This window comes from Grus americana, chromosome 23 (genome assembly GCF_028858705.1).
Source record: "Grus americana isolate bGruAme1 chromosome 23, bGruAme1.mat, whole genome shotgun sequence".
Taxonomy (NCBI): domain Eukaryota; kingdom Metazoa; phylum Chordata; class Aves; order Gruiformes; family Gruidae; genus Grus; species Grus americana.
In genome coordinates, this window is record NC_072874.1 from 2,686,807 (window position 1) to 2,706,698 (window position 19,892).

Sequence of the window (19,892 nt, forward strand, 5' to 3'; positions counted from 1 at the left end):
CCCGCGACACACCAGGCAGCACAACAGGTCCGAGCACGGGGAGGACATCGTCGCATGGCAGCAGATGTGGCGTGATGGCAGTCAGGTGGGGTGGCACCGGCGTCCCCTTACCTGGCTATGACGAACAGCACGCAGCTGACCCCCAGGTAGGCCAGGAGGATGTACATCCAAATGTCAGGAGACAGGGGGTTGAGGAAGGAGAAGACGCTGGGGTTGGTCCCGTTGGGCTTCCGGTACAGGATGCTGACCCCCAGGGTCATAAAGGGCTTGGAGAAGTCTATCGCTTTCTCCCGAACGTGGGTGATGGTGAGAGGAGCAACGGCCAGATCAGCTTTCTGTGCGCAACACAGAGAGAGAAAGAAGGCATTGGAAACTGAGGTGTTTCCATCCATCCCCTTACAAACACCCACCCACAGCAGTCACACTGCAGTATTGCGGCAAAACCTCCCCAAAACGCAGCCCTGGGGTTCCCCCTCCCCTTGTGCACGGGGTGCGTCTGCCCTGTGCTCCGCCAGAGCCCGACTGGACCTCCAGCCCCCCTCCCGGGGCAGGCAGGGCCCTCTGCGCCTGGCACGGGCTGGACTTCCCTCAGAGCAGGAGTCCTGCTGTACGGGCTGGCAAACGCGGAGCTGTCGTCAGAGCTGCGCTCGTGGCACACGAACGGTGTTTGGGCAGCTCAGCTCACTAGCTCTTCTCCAAAGTCCTCCAGGTAAAGGGACCAGGGACTGATCTGTGTGCCCTAGGCACAAGAACACCCGATATAATATGATCTCGTTATTACAAATACTTTTCATCACCTAAACAAAACCCCAACACAGATGCAGGGTCTCCAGAACGCGCTGGGTGAGATTCTGGAGGTGGTGGTGTGGATGTGTTTACCATCTCTGAGAGAGTTGTCCCAGATTTAAATCAAGTGAGCTGGAGAGCAAAACTGCTGTTTGCTAATTATACTCTAGGACTTTCATTGTATAGATTCTCAGTTGGTGTTAGCTTGTGAAATACAGCGCAGACCACAGAGATGTTCCAGTCCCCGCAGCTTTTGCCCAGGTGCAATGAGCTCCTTTCGACAGGCTCTTTAAGATGGTCAGAACAATTATATCTTAACATGGTATAAAACATCTGCGATCCTCGCCGTGCTTGCTTCTTGCCGCAGAACTCTTTACAACAGAGAGTTTGCTGTGTACAGATCCCACTGTGTGCAGATGATTTGTTTTTGTTGGCCTTCCTTTCAATGTTGCTGCGAGAGGAGAAAGTCACAGAGGGAGGCCACTCCAGAATGAAGTTGCAGGAAGTAACACTGCAGCAGCATGAGGTAAAAGGTTCAATTTCTTTCCCCTCTGTTGACTTCATGATACAACTTGAATGGCTGGTTCTGAGGGAGCCGTGGCGCAGGGCAGGAGCGCTGCTGTTGGGGAGCGCTCGCTGCCTGCCGGGCTGGTGGGACCGAGCAGAACCCCACACGGGTCGTCTTCCTCTCGTCGTCTTCCAGGCGTACGGCTGCGAGCCCCACCGAGGAGATGGTTCTGTGAATTAACGGTGGACTTCACAGCTCATCACGCTGGTACTGCCTGAGCTGTGCAAGGAGTTTCAGCTGAGCATATTCTTCATCCTGGCTTCTTGGATGAATTGTGTTTCTTATTATTTCTGTTATTTAATAATTTCTGCGCTAGATCCAGTGCGCGACCATATACAACCTCTTTCTGTTGCTTAAGAGCTGCATTTGTTCCTCTCACTAAACATTCATTCAGGTTCTAAAAAACCCTTCAGTACGTACATCCAAGGCTGCCTCAATGTCAGCTGCCTGGCTTGGCGTTTGCGAATCACACTTTTGGTGTCACTGACTTCAGGGGAAATGCAGGCACATAAATTACGTGTCTGGAGCCGAGCAGTACCTCCCTCCATGCCAGGTGCCTAGCACACCCGTGCAAGATTTATTTCACATCTGGTTCTGAAAATTAAAATTCTAAATTAACCATGAGTGATAATTACCTAGAGATATAGTGGATTTGTCATTACTTGCAAACTTTAAATCAATATTAGCTGTCCTGCTAGAACATGCTTTATTCCAGCAGAAACTACGGGTTCACTGTAGAAATTGGTGAAGATCTCTGGTCTGTGCTGTGGAGGAAGGTCGGACTAATGATCTTGTTTGACCTTGCAAATCTGTGACAAAAGTCAGTAGAATATTTTTAAAAGCAGAATCTAGGCCTTTTTCTATAGGAAGAGTTTCTACATGAGCTTTTATCCATTACATACGTATCCATGTGTGTATGAAAGGGTCTCCTCTCCAAAGGACGTAGCTTTAGAGGTCCTGAACAGAAGAGTTTCAGGAACTCTCTAACAAGGGTAAAAATAATGTATTTTTTTTCTAACATGGTTCTTCAGCTGAGCCCTGGTTGGTTCCCTTTCCTTCTCACTTTCCGAATAGAAATATATTTTAAAATCATTTTGGTACAGAAAGCGTCCTTTTCAATCGCTGGCATTTGTCACAACTTAGAGAAAATGGAAACAGTATTTTCCCAGTGAGCCCTTTTGTGCCAGCTGTGGCTGTGGTGACACTGATGAAATCTGAAGGACGGTGGGTTTTAGAAGTGGACAGGCGATGCTGGCGGTGCGTCAGACGGTGAAGTTCTGCACCTGAGGAGCAGAGTCTGCATCCCTGGTCCCGTCGTGGCAGAGGATGCCCGGCAGGTTCGTAGCTCGGCCGCTCTCCCCACATTACAGCGCGCTTGAGAATTTTGGCTTATCGGTCTCTGAAGTCACAAGGCAGAAATGTCAAAAGAAATGCAGCATTTTAGCTCCTCCATCACTTCTGTGTGGGTGTCCTGACTCAACAGGGAAAACCGAGGGAGATACTGAAGGATTTGGCTATGGATTTTTCTGAAGGAGGGAACAAATGAGCAGTTCTGTGGTCAGTGCTCGCTAGGAACCGCCTGTCTGAAAGATCCTAAGCCAAATTTGTCAAAATGATAGAGGAAGCTAAATAACAGCTAGGAGTTTATGCTTTACCGCAGAAAATGAAGAGAGAGGAATCTGCATGGATGCCCAAGGATCAAAACGTTTTTAGTGCAGAAATAAAATTTTACTGTGTCATTTCAGCAGCTCCTGTGATTTGATCACAGCCCCGTGTCCTTGGCAGTAAATGTCCCGCACAGGCAGGATGGAGCCCAGGCTGGTGTGGTGTCCTGAGCTGTTAAAGGCAGTACGGGGCTGCACTTCGATATCCTTTTTATCAATGCAGATTTTTCTGAAGGTGGCCTCTAATTAAGGGTTTGCTGACTGAGAGGATCTAAATCAAAACCCACCAAGGGTGAAGCTTTCATTTGTCGTGCTCTGACATTACAAACCATGAAGTCAATTAGCAGGCCCTGACTGCTTCCTCCCCTCAGCCCCAACTTTTTTGCTGTCGCACAGTAAGATGGATTTTATTGAAAATGAGGAATTATAACAAGTGCCAGTGGCTTAAAGGCCCTTATCCAGCAAAACCACTTAAGCACACGCTTCTGTTTTACTGGAGCTTGCACACCTTCCAAGTCTTATGTATGTTCTTAAGTGTTCTGCTGAATTGAGGCCAGAAAGATGAATTTTGCCAAGGCAGCTACACACCAAACGCAGACACTTCACTAACACACCTTGAAGGGTTTGGATCTCCTTATTCACCCAGTGTTACAGCATTTTCACTTGGGTGGAACTGATGTGAGTTCAGCAGGCGTTCAGTGGATGGAGGATTGTATTCTCTGCAGAGATATTTGGCTTTTATCAGAAAATGCTAAGCCTTATCTTCGAGTTCTCGGTTATGATGGGAATGTGGCCTGTGGGTCAGAACAGCTCTTGCACAGCCACGGTCACTGTGGAAATCCTGCAGCACCCAACCTCTGCCGGGGGAAAGCCGCGTGTGACGGCTGGTCACAGCAGAGCCCACAAACACCATAAGCACCAAGATAAATATTTATTCAAGAAAATAAGCTGCCTCTGTGCTTATTTTGCCAATCTGAGTTAGGTATTTACATAAACTAATTATGTGTGTGTTGCCTGAGAGACAGGTAAATAGTGCATATTTTACTTATTTAATTGTTATTCAGGTGTCTGTCTGGCAGCGTCGACACTTTCATCCCTCCGTCTCTTTTGCCACCACCACTGCCAGCACTGGGCTGCAGCGCTGTTCTGCTCTTCCGCTCTGCTTCGGGTCCTATCTCTGCTCCCCTCCCTGCTCTGCTTGCTTGGGTGCTGTGCCGTGCTCCAGCACCCCGTGCCGTGCTCCAGCACCCTGTGTGTCCCCAGGCCTGCTGCCCGCTGCCCTCACTCCTGCATCTTTCTGCTTCTTTCCCTGCAGCAGAGCCAGCCCCCAGGCATCCGTGGGCACAGGCATCCCCGAGCACTGGGGGCCAGGGCCAGGCACAGCCCAGGCAGCCCGTCTGTCTGTAGCCCGTGGCTTGGAGACGGAGGGGCTGCTGCTGTAGCAGGCGTCGGAGCGCTCTGCCCTGTGCCCACAGCCCTCCCCTCTTGCTGGCCGGGGGTAAGAAAACGCTCAGCATGAGAAGTGATGCTCGAGGAGAGCGAGGTCGTGCCCGGCAGCATCCCAGCCGTGCCTCAGCCTGCCACCGCGTGCACCACGCGCAGGAGGTCAGCGTTAATTGTCTGACTCCAGCTCCTAATGGCGGCTCTTACAATTTCAGTCCTAATTTAGACATAATTTTTGTCAATGAATTTATTTAATATCAGTGGTGAATTAAGAACAGATGTTGGCAGGGAAAACCTAGCTGCAAGCTGAAGAGGAGAAATGAGGACCATGAAGCCCTGGTGGGCCTCTTGTAATCTTTTCTTTAGGGAAGCTCGTCAGAGACAGAACTACCATTAATTGTACCAAGAGATGTCAAAGGCTGTAGGATCCCAACGAGAACAGCCGTATTTTTACAGACAAGCCCTAGCCTAGGAATAGGTCACCTAGGTGACCAAGCCCGGGGAGGGACAGGCAGGTCCAGAGAGACCTGCAAAAGCAAGCAGAGATCTCGTGGCTCCCAACGTACACTTCAGTGTGCTTCCATCACCTGGATCGCAACAGGATAAATATGAATCCACCCAACTAATGATGCTGAGCAGAAAAGGAGAAAGTGCAGCCAGCTGTTTTGGCTTGTTTCCATCTTCCTCCTAACGCTGAGTTCTGCAGCGTGTAAACAAGAGATGGAGGACACTCCATCCAACGAAATTGGTTTTTTCCTATTCCTGGCCCCATGGCTTCCAAATGGATCCCCAGCTCATGGCACTTGAAATAAACATCCACCAGTGCAGGAACATTAATGGCAATGTGGCAATGTGGTGCAATATGTATTTCTGCCAGAATTTACTGACAATAAATGCCCATTTATTGTGGAAGTGTTAAATCAACTGTCATAAATCGTCCCAAAGGATAGATATTACATCTTCTCTATAGTTACCATTGGCAGGGATTTCCATTAGAAACCCTATTATTTTTCGTACCTTTTTTATTCCCACATGAAGTTTCAGATTGAATGGGAATTTGATATGCGCTGTCTCAGCAGAAGACAAGGTTTATTTGTGAACAGGTTTGTGCAAAATGTCCAGAACAACTCATTCTGCTGGTTTTATGTGATTCGGCCCACAAACAATAGGGAAGATTTGCAAGCATTATTTTGCCAGACAACTAGAATTTATAAACCAGAATGGATGGGCCACAATGCACAGTGTAGTTTGGCTTGTATCAATAATCATTTCTGTGAATAAATATCAATAACAGTTCACTACTGATGAAAGGAGGAGATTCGACAGTTGCTGGTTCCCTATTTGTTACGGATGCAGGGCGCAGGAGCTGCTCGGCGTCACCTGGGTGCCCCAAACCTCCCCAGATGCCAGTGTGGGGAGTTCAGCATCCACGGCCTGTCTGATTGAGCCTCCTCTGCGGAGTGGCCAGGGAGAGGGACAACACGCAACGAGCTGCGGTGAGGAGTCTAGTTCTCCAGGGAATGGGCTGAACTCCCCCAAGCAGAGATTTTTTGTGGTGAAGGAGGAGCAGCAGATGAAAGGCACCGGGGCAGGGCTTTTTGCATCTAACCGCACGAGGCTGTCTTCTCCAGACCTGCTACTGGAAGCCAGGGTCATGCTGTGAGCTGCTCTGACTGCTGTTGCTTTTCCTGTTTATGCTTAAGGCCAAACTAGAGACAAAGCAATTTTACAAAGGATCGTAGCCTAAGGCGTTACTGCCCACGGCCAGGCATGTCTGGATCAGAGAGGACAGGGGAAGGAGGATGATGTCCGACTCCAAAACAAGCCCTGAGAGCTCACTGCGTAAACAGCCCGTCCTGTCACGTGCGCTGTGATTTACACCTTTGCGTGGTTGGCACCGTCGTCCCTGAAACACGGTAATTCCATACCTACCTGGGCTGCCCTGCCTGGCACCTCCGCCCAGCTCCTCTCTGGCTGCATTTCCCATCCGGAGTGATGGGCTGCCCATCTCCTTCTCACCGAATTTCGGCCTCAGATCAGGCTATTCCTGGTACGCAGCACCTGCTGCTCCCACAGCGCTCAGCCCTTCCGAGGGATAGCAATCAACGTTTCAGCCTCTTGTTTCACCTCAGGAGCACCCTCTCCTGTGCACAGGACATTCCAACCAGCCTGCACTTCAGCTCAGCCCACCGAGCTGGTGCATCACAGCAGTCCTGGAGGCTCAGTCGCAGATCCACGGGAGTTAAATGGGTCTTCGGCAATGCACGGACTTTCTGCGTAGAGTTAATCCTGGTCTGGGAGTTTGGACTTCACAAAATCCTACCTGCTTTATGCTCCCACCTGAATGATCCCAATTCTTTTATGAGAAGGAGACACTGAATATGGAGGAATGCCAGCCCAGATATCAAACTCACAGTGTGGGCAGCCCTGTTTTCATCACTACAACTTTGTTTGAATGCTGTCTCCAACACTTTTCCTACTAGGTGTGAAATAAGTTTGAACTTTCCCATTGCAAAGTGCCAATCAGTTGTTCCTTTCCCCACAGGATTTGAAGACGCTTTGCTGCTGAGGAAGGGCCCCATCTGGTCGCAGTTTCACTTTTTAATGCTTTACATAAACACTGCTATAAAAAGCAATGACATGCAGATAAAGAAAATAATGGCTTCATATGGGGTTTGGGCAATAGTTATAAATCACTCCAAGGCGTGCACCCAACCACAAAAAAGAAAAGAAAGCAGAGTTTAAACTTGATGCTACAAGCTTTCTAGTAGAACTAGAAGGAAGAGAGGATTTGGTCCTTTCCTGTTGCTGTATGTTAATTTGCTTTTAAATAGTTAGTCAAGAAATACTTTAATGCAGGTTAGCCATGAATTTCCTGTTACTTAATGAGATTGTTCCCCATACCTTCTCGGTCTGTGTCTTTTAGCTGACCACAGCATTGGGAATGGCTGAAAGCCTTCTCCCGAGAGCCCAGTAACATCTTGCAGGACACTGGAAGTGCCATGGTTTGGGCTAAGTGACGGTCAGGCTTCTATTCCCTGTATCTTATTCCCTGCTTTGGAGCGATTTACATCTTCAGAGCCCTGCACTACAGATGCTCTGTGGTGAGAGCCACAGACTGTGCTCCCAGCAGCGGGTGCGGACCGCAGGAGCCGTGTCCCGGAGCACGCTGCTGAGGATGGCAGCCTGTGCTCTGAGTCTGTTCGTATCTATGTCACACGCGTCACTCAGAGCACCAGTCTCTTCTGCTGGGATGCTGAGTGTCACTTGTCTAACTTAGCAAGGCTGTTGCGTAAGAGACTATGAGATCTGTATTTTGAGCTGTATGGAGTTTTCTGGAAGCAAAAATACAAAGGCAGGTTTGCACAGCCTGTGGCTTATTCCCCTGTGAGACACAGCGTCCTGCTCCCCCAGGGCTGTCCTTGCATGCCCTTGCCGTACTTCCCGCTTCCCCAGGGTAAGCCGTCTAAGGACTACAGTGCTCTTCGCAAACTGATTAGGCATCACTTTGTCCCTATAAGGGACACAATCATCATCATCTGCATTTTACAGATGGAGGAAGTATTGCACAGAAGCAACTTGTCCAATGTCATCTAGGGCAGACAAGCCAAATCCGGAAACACAACCTCGATCCCCGAGCCCCAGCTCCGCAGTCTCGCCACCAGACAATGCTCTGTTATCTGTTCACAGCGAAGCTCATTTACTGAAGTGACTCACCCAGAAAATACATTCTTCTCACATGAACTGTAAAAGCATCACAGCTGCTACGTACGTGGGGTTATTTTTGTCTCTTTTCTGCTTAGGCAATGTTTGCAAAATGTAGCCAGGAACTTAAGAGGTGGTCCAAGGGCTGCACCACTTGAGCAAGATACTCAGGAGGAGAGAGCTGTGTTACAGCTCTAGGACTGCTTATACTGCTGCCTGCGCTGCGGAGATCGTGGATTGATTTTGTCCTGAGCTCTGCTTCCAGAGACCTTTCTGGGAATCAGAGATTCACAAACCCACCAGCTTTCCTCACCTCCCTAACTGGGCTTTGGGGATCACAGGATGTGCTGGAGGCAAAACACCTAATAAGGAAACTGAGCGACCTCTGGCCACGAGTCGAGGTTTCGGACGGGGTGACTTTATGGTGGCTGCGAGAGTGAAGCTGCCACGACAGTTTCACTGGTGTTTAATGGGCTTTTAGAAGTGGCTGCGGAAGGAAAAGCACAGCCGCTCTGCTGCAGGGGGAGCTCCGTGTCCCAGGGGATTTTAGAAAATAAGCTGTGTTAATAAAAAAAATAACATATTAAACTGTCCCCTGCACACCTGCTCTTGCAGTCTGGATGCGTCATCTGGATTCAGCTGAGCTGTGTCTGGGACACGTCTGGGGTCCCTGAGCCCCCTCGGTGTGGTGCCCTGGCCTGCTTTTGTGGGGAGCAGAGCAGCAGCAGCCCGGCGCAGGGGAGCATGTCTCGGAGGAGCCTCTTCCCTCCTCTCTGCCTGCCCAGCCGGCATCCCCCTGTGGGCAGCAGCCTGCGGCTGAAGCCACGGAGCCTTTTCTGTACGGTGAGAACGCCCATTCTCAGAAACTCCAGAGGAACCTTTGGACGTGTCAGACAGACAGAGACTCTTCTGACAAGCCGTGCATGCAGGCAGAGCCCAGGCGGGGTTAGGAGCTCGCTGCGGGTGTCCCGAGCCAGCGAGCAGTGGGCACCCGTCCCACCCCAGGCAGAACACCTCGGGACAGCCCGGGCACAGCCGCCCCTCGGCACCCGCCGGCTGCCCGTGCCCAGATGGGCCTCACTCACGTGGTCGATGAGCTCCTTGATCATGCCGTTCCACTGCCCCTTCTCATCCTGCGCCCCGTATTTCCCATCCTCCACCAGCCGGATCTCATAGGTGAAGCCCAGGATGATGGCCAGCTCCTTCAGGAGATCGATGCAGTAACCCTCAAAGCGGTCATTCCCGAACAGGGCCGTGTCGGACTTACGGAACATGACAAAGGGCTCTTCCTGCACAATGGGAAGGCAAAAAGTCCCCGTTAAGGGTCAGCTGCGGTCCCGGCTCCTGCCGGAGGCAGGGCCACCCCTGCGGGTCAACCTGAGCCACGAGGCGCAGGCTCTTCAGGCAGGGTTGGCACCGTGACACGTTGGGAATAAATTAACTTTGCACAGCACATCAGCTAATTAGCAACCTTGTTTACCCCACAAAATTTAATTTTGTCTCTTCTGAGCAGCCAACTGTTTTCCATTTGGTAGGATTTCAGGGAGAAAAAGAAGCATTTCATGCTCTGAAAATGAAGTGTGTTGAGAAACAATAAAAGGGGGGAGGACAAATTCACCCCCAAGTCCCGCACAGCAGAAATGCGGACCTGCACTGCAGTACCTGCAGCGAGCAAGAGGCTGGTGGGTTAAATACAGGGCGAGGGGGCAAACTGCACAGCCCGTCGGTGAACATCAGGCTTGGGCAGTCACCGAGGACGAGGGACGCCGGGGAGCCTGAGGGAGAAAACGTGTAGAGGACAGATGGAAATGGCAAAAGATGGTGGGCAGCAGGCAAAAGCTAGAAGGCACGGGGAGGATGGGTATCAACAGCAGCTAATGCACGGCTTGAATTGAAGGTATCTGCAAGGCTACCGTCCTTGCCCGTGGGGTGGCCAGGGAGGGCTCACGTTTTGCTGTGAGCGAGCCGTCTTGCTGAAGTCGCGGGCAGGAAGGTCTGGAGTCCCGGTTAGAGTGTTACCGAGATGCCCAGTTCTGTGGAGTGCGGGCACCCTGCCTCGGGTGGTACAACGAGGGGGTTCAGGACCCAGAGCTGGGCTGTGCCAGCCTGGAGGCTGGCGGCTCTCGTCTCCCAGTGCGACCTATCCCCCCCCGCCTCTGCCACGGGAGACCTCGCCACCCCGGGAGGAGCGGGCAGGAGGTGCCTGCTCAGCCTGAAAGTGGGGAGGGAATGAGAGTGCACGTGAAGCTCAATTTGCAGAATTATAAAGCAAAACTGATAACATCACGCCTATAGCGTTTAGCTTGGCACGCGCAGCTCGGTTAAATCCCGCTCTCCACGGCCGCCTCCTCCTTTCTTCTCTGGAATTAGTGCTTTGTTTGTGAATCAGCTGAATCTATGGATCTTGATATAAATACACCGGCTCCAGAGCAGCCATAAAGCACTATTAATTTTGGGAAGCGCTGTAGGGATTACATACATATTTAACAGCCGAAGCACTGAACATTAGGACGCCACTCGCTTCAGTAATGTATCTCCAGGTCTCAAACATTTCCTAGGGGGTAATTCTGAACTCTGTGAACCACTTATTCACGGACTATTTCACAATTTATTACTGAAAATGGCCAGACATCCAATTCACAAGCTCTCTCGGTTTGCTAATCGATTTCTCAGTGAAGGTGCCCTCAATTTCATAACTTCACAGTTCCCATATTGCTTGGGGAGAGTGGCGCTGGCTGCTGGGGTAATATTTCTCTTCCAAGAAGTCACTGCAATATGAGCAAAAGGGGAAAAAAATAACCTTTCATGCTTTTCCTTTTAAAGGTTCCTCCTATGGCTTTTCTACAATCATTTACACCAGTGCAAAAGTACAAAGGGGTGTTGCAAATGCAAATAAAATTTAGGGTTGTATTTTATTTTTTAGAATCCAGTATGTGAAAATGCAGTTATTGCAAAACTTGGGTCTAAGCACATTTCCTCCTCCTGCAGGCAAGGGAATTGCAGGGCAGCTGTGGTTTTGAGGTAGATACCCCGTGGCACGTGTGTGGGCCCAAGGAATGGCGCAATTAATAGGAACTGATATCACCCTTGTACATTATGTAATTTGTACGTGCTCACGGACTACGAGATGAGAATGCTGCCTGAGAAAAGCATGTCAAAGGCAGACGGCTGACAGGTCTCCTCCTGGCTCCATCATTTTGCATTATGCTGTGGCACAGTGATTATCACACCCTAGACCAAGACATTTCCACAACTCTGGCCATGCATCTTACCCCTGACAAAATGCATCTTTTCTGGTTTCCCTCAGTCCTGTCCAAACAGCTTTCACTGATATTCCAGTCCTGAACTTATCTGCTGTCCCTTGGCTTGACCCCGCGGTCGGGTGCCCCTCCAGCTCTCAGTCCCTCCAGCCTTCTCCCAGTGCTACCCCCCGTTGCACCCCAGGAGTTTTCCCCGATGTGCTGCACACAGGGCTAATTAACGAGGGGGGGGGGAAGAGGAGTCAGCATCTAACTGCTGGTGAGTTTTATCCAGCCGCGGTACGGGTTGGATGGTTCCCTTAGAGCTGATCCTGAGCCTCCGCCTGGGAGTGACTTGATGTGATGTGTTACAGCCATGTTGCCCTAAAAATTGGCATCTCCCATGTTCAGGTACTGGCAGCACTTTAGGTTACCTTGCAGAAGTGACTAAACCTGGCATGGCAGGTCTATTTGGCCTGTTAGAAAAACCCTGCCTAAATTTCTGCTTTCTGAACGCACCAAGAATGCATAAATGCAACAGAAAAAACCCCACAAAACCAAACTGTGTGTGTATCGTGCCCGAGTGCACGCACAATGCTGCAAGGGTCTCAACAGAAACAATCTGATGTGTGTTGAGTGGTTAAAGTGCCTTTTGCTCTGTCATTTCTCTACTGCTCCTGCAGTAACTCCCGATGTGAGAATTCGTTGCAATAACCGTAGCCAGTGGGCAACCATGGCTGCTGCCGACTCTACTAACACGCATGGCACAGGAACGTCGCCCCGTGCAGACTCCCCGTATGCATGACCCATCGTGGTCTCACGGGACTGGCACGGTAGAAAACTTTTGGACTGGGAAGGGAAGGAACTTTTCCAGTCTCCCCAGCACGTCGAGACATGAAAGTGGTGTGTTACTGAGTGTAGTCAATGAGCTAAACCTTGGAGAGAGGGACTTTAATGAAGATATTTAATTGGAACAAATATTGTGGGGTGAATGGGAAGTTTGTTAGAAGGAGCGGCTAATTTGCAAGGAAAGCTGCAGCAGTGTCTGTACTGGGCTCATGTTCTGCCTGCTTCCCTTCTGCTAACCCTTTGCTGAGTGATACAAGTCCTTTGGTTCCTGCCCTTCTGCCCTGGACCAAGGGTTTCCTTTTGCTGGTCTCCTCTGGGCACTTTCTTGGTCCCATTCCTTCTACGATCCAAACCCCCACTCTATCAGGTCACGTCCTTTTGGGAAGGCAAGGACATCGCGAGGGATCACGCTGCTCTGGACTGGGGAATGCATCCCCAGCTGGCTCTTTACCATCTGTACCTTTATGCTCTCTGAAAATATGGAGCACAAAAGGGCCAGAAAGTTTCCATAGCAAAACCATAATTCAGGCCCAATTGTGGGTAGGCTGTCCAAGGGCTGATATTTTTTATTGCTTCCTGGTGACATGCCGTGAGCCTGCGCTGTGTAATACAGCCATATAGAAACCAATGCCACTAGTCATAATTCATTAGATAGTAAATAAAAATTCATTCTGATCTGATGCCTGCCGTCAAATCCAATAGCGAATGTGAGAACAAAATGCAGCGTGACAGTTGGAAGCAGAGGAGACCTGTTAAGCAACCGTGTTTTGCTGGATAACGGCATTACTCTTAGCTAGTTTATCAAATACGTACTTAAGAGGGGGAAAGAAACACGATTGTCACAGCTAAGCCTGCATCTCTGGTTGTTCTTAGTATTCGCTGCCTTCTGTCCCAAGAACGCTCCTATCTGAGGTGGCAGTGCTGGCCATCCGACGTGCCCGGGAGCTGGTGGTAAACGGGCGACTCGGAGCTTTCCTGGAGCTCAGGAGGTGCAAACCTCCCGTGTCCTCCAGCGTGCAAAGGGAGCAAGGGGGGACAGGGGACCTGGCTGGGCAGCTGAAGCAGAGGAGCTCGGCCGGGACGAGCAGCAGCCTCCCGAGCACGGGGAACACGTGTGGTTCCAGCCGGCCCGTGGCAGCCCGCTCAGGAGCGGTAGCGTCGGGGGATGCCGCAGGGCCCCTCGGTGCAGGTGTACGGGCATCACGGTGCCCTGGCGAGCCCAGCCCGCGTGCAGGGGCTCTCTGGGCCCTTGCTCAGCTTTCCGGAGGGACTAGCAGATCTGTACTGGGATGCTGTGAATTTTCAGAAATAGCAGGTAGCCCTGAGATTTGTGGGTGGAGGAAAACAACAGGCTTGCAACTCCTACCAGGACAGTGGTGACAATTAGAGATCTGTTGCTCAGCGAGTCCGTCACATTAGGCCCTCGTCCTTTGGAAATTTCAGTGATGTTCAAACCCTCAGAAGGGCTCCACGCTCCAACCTGAAACGAAGCAAGCAAACGAACGCATGAACACCCGGCTTACATCCCTCACTTGCTCTCAGCATCCTACTGGCCTGGAAAATGGAGCTTGCTTCTTTCATCTCCAGTAAACGGAAGCAAACCTGAAATTAGGGTCTTATATCAGCTAAACAGAAGATTTGCATTAACCCTTCAGCTGCAGGTCACTCCAGCTGCACACGTATAATCAACAACCCCCATGCTGCCCTCTGATGCAGATGACTGGAATTTAGGGGCTGAGTGAACAATTTGCAAAGGTACTGTGTAGAGCAAACAATCAAACCGTGCTGAAGAGTCAACTCTGGGCAAGGATAAAGCAGAACAAAAGAAAAAAACCCACAAATATGAGGCCATTTTCTTTTTTTTTCTTTTTTTTTTTAATTTCCCCACTGATTTGCTTTGGCATGGGCACAGCCACACGCAGCTATGTTCCTCATCAATTTGAGGTGCTCTGTTTTTCTCAAGCTATCAGTTTTAATAAATTATTAGACTTTGAAGAAGTCTATTGATCCAGAAATAGCAAAACATGTCTCTATTTAAGAGAAGTCATCTGGGCAACTCTAAGCCTGTTAACCTGATCTCCGCAGTGCAGGGGAGGCTTTAGAACAAACTTTGAAGGCAGGACTGGCTAAAGGACTGTGACGGTGAGATAAAATGTCAGGAACGCTGGAGGAATACAGGATTGCTGCCAGCAAACAGTGCAGCGTGGCCATATAGCCAGCCTGACAGCGAGGAAAAACAAAACCCCACATGGAAATGGGAGCAGAACGGTTCATCTGTAGGGTCAAACTGTGAGACGGGACTCAGAGAGAAACCAAAGGCAGGCAGCTCAAACCCACTCGGGAGCCAGGAACTTCCGATATTTTATTTATTGCTATTTTTAAGATTCTTCAACCTCTTCAGCAGTCCAAGGAGAGAACTTGGTTTTACTGCAGCCCCAAAAAGAGACTTTGTAATGAGCAATGCTGCTTGGCAAAAAAATGTCATAAATTCTAGAAGAGTTTCCATGAACTTTGTGAAAGGCTCTAAATATTTCAGGTAAAACCTAAGCAATCCCCCATATCTCCCTTCGATCACACAAGAGCTGCAATGTCAAAAGATTGTTGTTGTGCATGGGAAAAGAGAAGCAAGCGAAGAGGCCGCTGCTAGCAGTGCTGCAGACTCAGATAACTATGCCTTGCTACGTTTTCTTTAAGAAAATTAAATACATGGCACTTAAGATGGAATTAATCAGTTTAAAATATTAAAAAAGGGAAGAAAAAGGAAAAAAGTGCATTAAGAGAACTGTGCAAGTCAGATAGTCAAACTACATGTAATTAGGTTTAGTTAATACTCCTGTAATCCCTGGAACATCCAGGAGGTATAAGGATCAGGAGTTCAATCCTAAAGCTCAACAAACATAAGCTATTATACATAATGCACAATCCGTATGGGATTTGTTTGTAGTTTGGCGTTTTGTTATTTCAGATTAACTATTGACAGAAACCTAGCTTCAGCAGAGATTTGACATCGATACTTTAAAACCCCTCTAGAGTTGACAAGAGGCTTTCAAAAAAAAAAAAAAAAAGTGGGAACTGTGAAATCTCTGAATTGTTGGAGACCAAAGCCGAGCGGCCGTGCAGAGCACGCGTCGAGGTTTGCTGGCTTCCTGCGGGCTGTATGTGACACCCAACAGCAATAAATACAGCTGGTGCCAGCTGTTCTGCACTACACCTGAGGAGTATTGGTCTGACAGATATTGGGGTTGTACTTAAACATTTAGATTCACATGATATCCAAATACTCATACTTTTTTCTGTTATTCTACCAGCACAGCTCTCCGGCAGTCTGTCGGTGCCACTATACTCCAGAAAGACGGGTTGGTGTTTTTAGTTTAGACTCTATAAATATTTTGTAAAAAAAGAAGTCAGGCTCTATGAAGATCGTCTCCTGCTCAGTTCTTGTGAGAAGGTGGTGCCTTCCCCTGCTCCTCTCCTGCCTCCTTCCTGCACAGGCTCGGCTGATCGCGGCTGAGACTGAAGGTCATCGGGTTTATTGAAATGTTTTCTTTATTCTGTGTTTGACACCAAAAAATACCCACTAGGAGAGTGCTGCGGTGACCTTGAGATTTTTTACGTGAAGCAAAGAACTACTGCTGTGGTGTGAAAGTGTGGCAGCAATTTATTTCAAAGCGAAGGAAAAACGAACTGTGAAAAAGGGGGATGAGGAAGCCAGGCCATTTGGTCCCCAGGAGCTTCACTGCGCAGGATCCGTCCCCTCCGAACGGGAGGGTGGATCAAACTGCTGCCTCCTGCCTCCGGGGCTGCCTACCTGTCCTGTTCGATTAATTCCCTGGGAAAGTCATCTGTGCGTGTTGGGCCGCTTGCTGCACGGTTAATTGAAAGCTCCCTCCCTCTGCTCCCGGCTGGCATTTCCCGCGGTAGCATAACCCGTCTGCACGCCCTCGGCACTCATCCCTGGCTGCCCGTCGGCACCTTGTGCGTGTCGGAAAGCAGCCTCTGCTCTGCAGCGGGATTTGCTGCCCGGTCCCAACTTTCTCCTGTAAATCTGCAAGATGCTTTTAGCAGAGCGGGGACTCGGAATTGCTCACAAAAGGGGTCAGGCTCCGGGAGCCCTCGGTGGCCTTGCGTGCCTGGCCTCGCGCGCCGTTCTCGGGAGCCGGTTAGAGCACAGCCCTGGGGCTCGCTCGGTGCTGGTATCAGCTGTCCGCCGTGCAGCGCTTTCTTCACTATGCTGCTCGCTGCTCTTTTTTGTCTTAAATGAACTGATCTCACCTTGAAACCCCTGTTCTAGGAGCTTTAATGCTTTGCATATTGCCTTTGTTTTTTTTTTAAAGTAACTGAAGAAAAGGAAATGAAATCCTCATGAACACCTGAGAATCAGATTTGCACATCAGCATCGTATTTCTGTGCCCAGAGGAAATCTGCGCTAATTAGGAGGATCTGAGGCTGCCACCTTTGTGCTGTGTTGCCTCTGGGTGGCTGGGCAAACGGCCCCGAAGCAGACCCCTCCAGCCAGGCAGGCAAAACCACACTTTGCTTTTTTTCTTATTGTCCCTTAGATAACACAGAGAAGGAATAAACAAAAATACACACTGCATCCTCCTGCAAAATCTGGGCTGTAATAAGCGGGTGCCATTTCCAGGTCTCAGGCAATTTTCATTGTGGGAAGTCACACCGAGATGATGCTTTCAAGAGCTGGTGCCTCCTCAGGGAAAATCAAGCCCAGCAAGATGGGGGTGGGACAGGCTTTATTCCTTCCACCTTTGGCCTGAGCACGGAGAGGTTAATGGCTGCTCAGAAAGTTTCCTCTGTGTCCACTATCTCAGCAAAGTGCCACAAGCACTTCTGCAGCTAGTAACTGTAATCCCACCCACGCACCTCGCTTCGGGGCTAGTGACTCATGGTCGAGGCATGGAAAAGGATCTGAGAAATCCCACAAAGTAAATATCCTTTTATATAAAAACCAGAAAATATGGAAACAATGCAACCACCAGCCATTTTCTCTGTTGCCTGAGTATCAGAGTTAGACTAAGCCATATGCAGATAAGACAAACCCTGCCTACCTTTTCGAGACCATCTTCTTTGAGGCTGATGATATCCAAATCAAAATCTGTCCGTAATCCGCTAGTTTTATTGAAGACAATTCGTCCCGTTAATCCTTCCCATTGGGCCTGTGGAGGGGAGAAAAAGTAGCAGGGCTGTTACTTGGTATCATAAACAATCTTTTGCCCTCTGCTGTATGTTCTTTTAATTAGTCCTTATACTTGTTCCTGCTCCCTAAAGAGCATGATTAATTAATAATCGCCTCCGTCACTGTTCAGACTGCAGACAGAGCTGGAGATTTTCTTAACTCTCTTGCAGTCCTTGCTACAATTTTTGTTCGCGCCTTTTGTGTTCACCAGCTGTTGCAGGACGTGATGACTCAGTAGAAAACTGCTTGCATTTATCATGGCATCCTTGTGTGCCGCATTTATCCTTGTAGTACTGATAAATGCCGGGCTGCAGGGAGCCTGGGTTTGGGACACCTCCAGTCAAGCTCACAAATAATGCTTTTTTTGTGCAAACCTGCCGATGCTTCCAAGGTGTGTGGGTGCTAAAATTTCCTGAACAATGCCCTCCTTCCTTTCAGACGGAAGGTGGAGCAGCAGAGGCTAAGGGCTTGTCCATGCTAGCAGGCTCTGTTGTTTTGAATCAGCCCTGGGAGTCTGGTGGGTGCATGCTGTGGCGGTACCCCGCTTCAGGTTTTGGCAGTATAAGCACGGGGCAGGTGCCCAAAGGGACCGGGGAAGCCCCATCCCTGGAGATGTTCAACGCTTGAGTGGATGAGGTCCTGCACAACCTGGTCTGACCTGGGAGCTAGTCCTGCTCTGAGTTTGAGGTAAAGGTGTCCAGATTAATTTCAACGAAAATTATGCTATGATGCTGTTTCTTTTCCACTGTGCACTTTGCAGCACCACCAAAATGAATCTCTCTTGATTTAGGAGGTAAGAGCACCCCAAATATCAGATGCTAGCTGTGTTAGCAGAGCAGGTGCTAAGGGACAGCACGGTATATGATGCCTGCTCTGCCTGGGGACAGTGCTAGGACGTGCTGTAAGCATCTGTCCCAAGGAGGATGGTCCCGTAAGAGTGTCAGGCTGCTGACGTGGTTTACTGCTTTGCAGTCGCAGCTCGGCAGTGGAGAACTGGGACTCGGGCGCTTTCCCCTGAGCGGTTCAGACCGTGCGCTCCTCTCTGATGAATGTGTTTCCTTGATGAGCGGGGGAGCTTGAGAGATCCCAGTGTGATGAAGGTGGTATAACGTATTCTCGGGGGGGGAACGACTGGCATGTTTCCCAGTAAATACGCTCCTCTGGCTCTTCCTCATTAATTCCTGAGGTGTAATGACAGCCTCCTCTCAGCCTCACCACCCATGAATTTTGGGGAAGGCTGTGCTCCGTTTGCTCCCTTTGGCGTGCAGGTGGTTTGCCTGTGGGACGTGCAGCCCCCCGGGAGCCAGGGAAAACACAGAGTGTTTAACGTGCCCAAGGGAGCGAACGCAGCTGTGTGCTGAGCCCTGCACCTCTGCGGGGCCAGAGGCGAGAGCACTGATGGGCTCCTGGGGACAGACTGGGGGTGCATGGCATCACCGCAGCCCCCCACAGGCTCTGATCCCGCTGGCGTCAGCCCCGTCTCCACAGGCAAGCTCCAAGCGCCTGCTGCCCTGGCCTCTGGCAGGCAGTGGCTGCAGCAGAGTGTGTCCCCTCACCTCCTGCCCCGTGCTTGGCCCTGTCCCCCCGCTTCCCGGGAGCCCTGATGGCACATGGGGTGCAGGTGGCCTCCCCGGGGCTGGCAGGGCCACCATCTCAGCCCCTTTGCTCCTCGGCAAGCGGGAACAAGCGGGGCTTCACCCCAGGAGTGACAGCTCTGCAGCGATGCTGCGCAGTGGGTGCCACGGGCTGTGCACGCGCAAGGAGCGGGCAGTGCTGGTGTCTGTGGGGAGCCCAGCGCCCAGGACATGGGTGTCTGCGGTGCAGCATCCCTCTGTGCACCGCTTTGTCTTTACAGGAGTTTAGAGAGAGCAATTTCTGTGTGTTCTGATTGCGTTGGGGAGGAAGCTTATCCCTGCAACGAGCTGACACGGTGCCAGGAAGGGAAACAACAGGCAGGCACTGGAGTGTGAGGCTCAGGGTAATTTGCAAAAGGAGCCAACCAAACAAATTATTTACACTCTCTTTTGGCAGCTAGCTGGAGTGGCTTTCTGCAGAAGGGAACAAAACATGAAAAAGGAGAGAGAGGCAGAGAGAGATACAGTCTTCAGTGCCTATTAAGAAAAAAGTTCATTCTCTCTGCAATGGGAATCATTCTTCCTTTCCCCTCCCCTACGTCTGTGCGCTCCGTGCAGCTCGGGCAGCACCGGGCTGGGCTCTCACTGCACTTTTAGTGCCTGCTCCAGGGGTCTGTAGGTGATACTGCAGCACAAATCGTGGTAGTAACAATTAACAACGTACTTCTACTCTTTTCTGTTTAAAAATTTTAGGGGATTTTATACCCAGCCTTTTAACTGTGGTCCAATCGCGTATCCCATACCACAGCCGGTTTCATAACTTCCCACGTGAAGAGCCACAGGCACCGAAGTTTAAAAAGGCCTTAGGGTAAA

At 50.2% G+C, this 19,892-nt stretch overlaps 1 protein-coding gene across 1 annotated transcript in view; it reads right to left on the reverse strand.

Annotated features, from left to right (window-relative positions):
- The window catches only part of GRIK3 (glutamate ionotropic receptor kainate type subunit 3), a 117,213-nt gene that overhangs the window by 16,742 nt on the left and 80,579 nt on the right, over positions 1-19,892 (reverse strand). The window contains exons 8-11 of the mRNA XM_054802275.1: positions 17,318-17,425; positions 13,621-13,734; positions 9,252-9,455; positions 112-335 (exon numbers count right to left, since the gene is read on the reverse strand). Of these exons, the coding sequence (XP_054658250.1) occupies positions 112-335; positions 9,252-9,455; positions 13,621-13,734; positions 17,318-17,425 (650 nt within the window). The remainder of the gene's footprint in view (positions 1-111; positions 336-9,251; positions 9,456-13,620; positions 13,735-17,317; positions 17,426-19,892) is intronic.